The 5,392-nt window shown below is 59.8% G+C and overlaps 1 protein-coding gene across 1 annotated transcript; it reads left to right on the forward strand.

Annotated features, from left to right (window-relative positions):
* Positions 1 to 1,146: 1,146 nt before the first annotated feature.
* Positions 1,147 to 3,307, forward strand: LOC114073495 (dynactin subunit 6). The gene is made up of 7 exons (XM_027911237.1): positions 1,147 to 1,212; positions 1,369 to 1,433; positions 1,524 to 1,629; positions 2,319 to 2,407; positions 2,591 to 2,638; positions 2,745 to 2,887; positions 2,970 to 3,307. Exons 1-7 carry the CDS (start codon positions 1,190 to 1,192, stop codon positions 3,066 to 3,068), a joined length of 573 nt encoding a protein of 190 aa, XP_027767038.1. The 5' UTR covers positions 1,147 to 1,189; the 3' UTR covers positions 3,069 to 3,307.
* The last annotated feature ends 2,085 nt before the right edge of the window (positions 3,308 to 5,392 follow it).

A 5,392-nucleotide genomic window follows, 5' to 3' on the forward strand; every position in this document is an offset into this window, starting at 1 on the left:
TCACACTTGCAGGACTTGCTCCAAGCCCGAACCCACCCCAAGTTTGATGTCGGAACGCGCCGGAGCCCCGGTGGTGTCGGGCAGTGTTTTTGGACTCCAAGGGGGGCCCTGCCGGGCCCGGCGGGGTCTCAACACCCTTTGGGCTTTATTAATCGGCATTCTGAACCCCGCGGCTGCCGGGAAAGATGGAGGCGGGGACGAGGAGAGAGGGATTGTAACTGTAGAAGACCCTCCTGGAAGATTTTAGGAGGACGAGATTAGGGGTTTTCGCTTAAGAAAGCATCCTGCCTGGAAAAAGTCATATTTCCCAGAGACAAATTTTTAGGTGTCTTCTCCTCCATTCCAGAGGAGCTGACTCCCGGTTACGAGAGAAGATAAGTTGTCGCAGACACGTTTGAAGGCCCCCACAGCGGAGGTGCCAGGGATGATAAAAACCCTGAGAAGAACAGGGGGTGTGTCTTTCCCTAGGCCCGGTGCAGATTTGTACCCAGATGTTGTGTTCTCGACTTCGGAAATAAATTTTCCCAGCCCCTCCACTGGCCCGACCTGCCCCCCCTGTGGCTTCGCCCCCCCTCCCTCACCTGTCCGGAGCTCTGTCCTTGACCCCCAAAACCGCAGGATTCGGGCTCTGCAATCAAAGCCTTAAACTGCCTCGTTTCGCACTCCCGAGGCAGGACTTGAGTCTCCCTTTCGCTGCCCTAAGATTGCCCAAGCGCCAACACTGTAGGATTTTGAGATTCCGCCCCCCCCCCGCCCCCAAAACCCCCACGGGACTTTGTCTCCGTTTCTGAGCCTCCCAAAATGCCTGATTTATTGGTTCCAGGACCCTCAAACTAGCCAAATGAGCGCGGTGCCCCCCAGAACAAGGGGCTCGTTGTCCGCTTCTCAAGCACGAACACGCAGGACCCTCCTCTCCCCCTGAGCCCCAAAACACGGGGCTCGGTCTTGTGCTCTCAGGTGCCCGGGGCGCCGCTTCCTGAGCCCCCAGCACCCCGGGGGCGGCTCGCTCTGTTGTGTCCCGGTCGGGTGCGGAGCCCCCGCCGCTGGGCAGGCGCTAACGGGGACAGCGGGCGACACAGGCGATGACACGGGCGGTGACACGGGCGGTGACACGGGCGGTGACAAAGCCGCGGCGGCCCCGCCCGCGCGTCCCCCGCTGCCCCGCCCCGCGCAGGCGCCCGGAGCGGCCATGGCGGAGAAGGCGCAGAAAAGGTGAGTCTCGACCCCCTTCCCCGATCCCTCCCCGCCCCGATCCCCCTCCGATCCCCCCGCACAGCAGCCCCGGGACGCGCCGTCCCCTCCCCGCGCCGCCGCTCCCTCCCCTGGCGGATCCCCCTTCGCCCGTGACCGCCCCGTCCCTGCCCGCAGCGTGAAGATCGCGCCGGGGGCCGTGGTGTGCGTGGAGAGCGAGATCCGCGGGGACGTGACCATCGGTAAGGGGCTGTGTCCCCCGCACCCCCGGCCCGTGCCGCTCACCCTTTTTTTCTCCCGGGTGCGGGGCTGACGCGGCGCTGTTCCCGCAGGGCCCAGGACCGTGATCCACCCCAAGGCCCGCATCATCGCCGAGGCGGGGCCCATCGTCATCGGGGAAGGGAACCTGATCGAGGAGCAGGCGCTCATCATCAACGGGTCCGTGCCGCACCGGGCGGGGGTTCACCAGGGGGTCGCTGGGCTTAAAAACCCTGAGGAGGCAGCATTTATTAAAAAAAGAAAAAAAAAAAATCCCAAACTTTCATGCTTTTGTGTATGCCTGTGGCACTATGGCTTGGGAAGAAGTCACAGAATCATAGAATTATTGAATGCTAAGCCCCTTCTAAAAGGGACCCTAAAGATCATCTCCTTCCTGCCTGCCATAGGCACTAGGCATAGGCACTTTCAGTAGACCAGGCTGCTCCAAGCCCTATCCAGCCTGGCCTTGAACAATTCCAGGGCTGGGGCAGCCACAAGTGCACTGGACAACCTGTTCTGGTATCACACCACTCTCACAGTAAAGAATTTCTTCCCTATATCTAACCTAAATTTCCCCTCTTTCCATCCAATACTCCTTGTCCTGTCACTGTAATTCCTGAGAGAGAGCTCCTCTCCAGCTTCCCTGTAGGCCCCCCTCAGATACTGGAAGGTTGCTATGTCCTCACTATGAATCCTTCTCCAGCTGACAGAGGAGAAGGATCCTAATCCTAAGCAGTGTCAAAACTCTGACAGTCCAGCTGGATTGGGTGGGATATACATGGCTTCAGTCTGTCAGGAAACTGAGCTGCCAAACAGGACATTGCAGAGTTGTGATCTCTGACGAGGAAATGTGTTCTTCCTTCTGGCAGATATCCAGAAAATATTACCCCAGAGACAGAAGATGTGGAGCCCAAACCCATGGTCATTGGCACCAACAATGTTTTTGAGGTTGGGTGCTGTATCCTTGCTGTGGAGTGACAGATACACTGCACTTCTGGTCTGATACAGGGGGAGGGACGTGTGGGCTCTGTCCTGGTTCAGACATCCCAGTGCTGGGTGTTGGCTTGCAAATGGCATCAGGGTTTTGCCTGCTGAAATAAAAGCCAAGCATTTTACAGTTTTACTTAACACACGCCTGTAGATTCCCAAGCAATGAAGGTGGGAGACAACAACGTCATCGAATCCAAAGGTAAGTCTCGGCCCGTCATCTTTGGCCCTGGTGAGATTTTGCTCCTGTAGACGCTGCTGGGCATGACTCTCGCAGGGATTCCTCTCCCTCCCTCTCTCTCTGGCAGCATTTGTTGGCAGGAATGTGATCCTGACGAGCGGCTGCATCATCGGGGCCTGCTGTAACATCAACACCTACGAGGTGATCCCCGAAAACACCGTCATATACGGGGCTGACTGCCTCCGGCGCGTGCAGACCGAGCGGCCACAGGTGGGTGTGTGACTCAGGGGACATGCCCTCAGCCCCTGTCCCCCTCAGGCTGCTGCCTCACCTCCCCTGCCTCCCTTTCCAGCCCCAGACGCTGCAGCTGGATTTCCTGATGAAGATCCTGCCCAACTACCACCACCTGAAGAAGACCATGAAGGCCACGTCCACCCCTGTGAAGAGCTGAGCATCTGCCTGCTGCTCCCGGTGCCTGGCCGGGTGTTTGGTTCTGGGAAGCACTACACACTCCGGGAAGTATCCGGTCTCTGTGATCCTCATTCCATCAAACAATTTATTACTTATTGGTGTCCTTTATTTATCTTCCACCAGGAATCTCAGACCACGTTTGGGTCTGTTCTTTCTCCCGCACTAACTATTCTTCGTGCTTTGTTTTGGGAATAAAACGTCACCTGTTCTGCTGCCCGAGGGGACCGCGGCCCTTTAGCTCCGCGGGAGGCAGTGCCCGGGTCACACAAGAGCTGTCGGGGCGGGTGTGTCACCGCGTCACCCCCGGGGACAGCTCGGGGACAGCCCCGGTACCACCTCGCTACGCTTCCCTCTTCCCGCCACCAGAGGGCAAAGTGCCCCCTCGCTGCTCGGGGGACCCGGCCCTGCATCCCGGATCCACGCGGGTCCTGGGATGGGAAAGGCTCCAGGGACCCCGTGCCACCCTCTGTCCCTGCCCCCGAGGGCTGCTCCTGCTCGGCTTCCCTCCCAGAGGGCCCGGAACGGAGCTGAACCTCCTCCACTTGCTCGTCAAGCTGGAGCCTTGGGAAGCCCTGGGAGCCACGCTTCCTAGCTGGCCCCCCAGATTCTGCAGGGATGTCCACAACCACACCCATCTATCCCTGTGTGATACAGCCTGGTGGTGTGTCCCAGCACAGACATCAGTGACTCAGAAGAAATTCCTGTAGGAAAGAGAGAGGGGAGAGGATCAGCAACCACTGCAGAGGAACCCCAAATTCTGTAGGACGTGGGGTTGGGGCCAGGGGTTTCAAGGCGGGGAAGTGGTGCAGCACCCCCTGGAGCCAATCAGATTTTCTCCCCAAGTTCAGTTTCGTGGCTACCAGAAATCCAAACCTGCCAGTTTTTTGGTTTGTGATTCCAACCCGGGCTCCAGCACCGAACTGCGGCTCTTCCCCAAAGCCGAGTCCAAATAAGGGTTGGGAATATTGTCCCATCCGCTGTCCAGATAAAGCTTTTTGTGACGATGGCCGTGGAAGTGGAACACTCATCTCTCCAGCTTCTCCCCTCACTCAAAGATAAAGGACTCTTGCTGGCAATCCACTCCAAAAGCAAGAGGCTCCAGCAGATTGGGGTGACTAGAACAGTTCCTCCACTCTGGATTCCCTCTGGGGGTCACCTGTCCTTGTAGCCAAACACTTCCCGCTCCCCCAGATCCAGCTGGCACAGCTCACTTGCATCTCCCTCCCGGCACGACAGGTTCTGCTCTGTAAATTGCCGCTGTGGGGAGGCTGCAAACCCGTCGGTGGCTGGGCTGGGTCCCCCAGGGCAGCCGGCAGGACACGCAGGCAGCTGCCCCCAGGTCTGTTTTGGCCGCTGAGGCGCAGAAAGGCGAGCTGTGACCTTAAATGCCCGTTGGGAACAAGCCCCGTGCCATCAGCAGGATGTCCTCGGCGTCACCTCCGGTCTCCGTGCATTGTGAGCAGGCAGCACCTGCTCTGGCCGCAGCTGCTGGGCCTCACCCCAGGGGTCTTGGTCACCCTGCTCCAGAGCAGAGCCTGTGGGACCACAGCCCCATCTGTGGGGACATGCAGGGCTGGGACAACCCAAATCCAAGCTCTAGGATGAGAGGGAGCAGGGTGCTAGGCCCAGCACAGGCTCAGCTAAAGCCCAGCCTGAGCAAGGAGGCCAAATGCAATCCTGGGGCTGGGGGAGGAGGGACTGACCCCCCCAGGTGGGGCTGGTTTGGGTGATCAGCCCCCACTGCTCCCCCCACTGCCCCCAGTCCTGCATCCGGTGTCCCCAGCACTGTCCCCTCCTCTGCCCCACAGCAGTGATGCAGCCGTGTCCCTGGATCTGTGCCCCATGTCCCCAGCCGTGTGGCCTGTGTCCCCAGGACTGCGTCCATCTCCCCAGCCTTGACTTGTGTCCCCAACTTGTGTCCCGTATCCCTGGGACTGCCCCATGTCCCCAAGCCTTGTGCCCTGTGCCCATCTCCCCTTCCCTGTGCCTTGTGTCCCTGGCCTGGTGTCCTGTAAGCCACACCCCAGGTGCTAGACTATGTCCCACGTCTCCAGTCTTGTCCTGTGTCCCCATCCCGGTGCTCAGTGTCCCCAGACTTATGTCTAGTGTCCCCAACCCTGTGTCCAGTGTCCCCAGCCTGTGTCTTACGTTCCTGGGACTGTGTCCCATCTCCCTACCCCTGCGTCCAGAGTTCCAAAACCCCGCATCACGCGTCCCATGTCCCACCTCCCGAGCTCCCGACCCCGCGCCCCTCCATCCCGCCGCGTCCCCCGTCGCCTTCCGCCGTTCCGCCGCGCCCCCGCC

This window comes from Empidonax traillii, unplaced genomic scaffold, assembly GCF_003031625.1.
Source record: "Empidonax traillii isolate 1590-97213 ecotype Southwest subspecies unplaced genomic scaffold, ASM303162v1 scaffold6688:size5787, whole genome shotgun sequence".
Lineage (NCBI taxonomy): Eukaryota > Metazoa > Chordata > Aves > Passeriformes > Tyrannidae > Empidonax > Empidonax traillii.

Excerpts from the sequence above, each read along its gene's own strand:
- LOC114073495 (XM_027911237.1), top strand. The coding sequence starts at position 1,190 with ATGGCGGAGAAGGCGCAGAAAAG. Across the intron at positions 2,639-2,744 it reads CAACGTCATCGAATCCAAAG|CATTTGTTGGCAGGAATGTG; the intron begins GTAAGTCTCGGC and ends TCTCTCTGGCAG. Across the intron at positions 2,888-2,969 it reads TGCAGACCGAGCGGCCACAG|CCCCAGACGCTGCAGCTGGA; the intron begins GTGGGTGTGTGA and ends CTCCCTTTCCAG.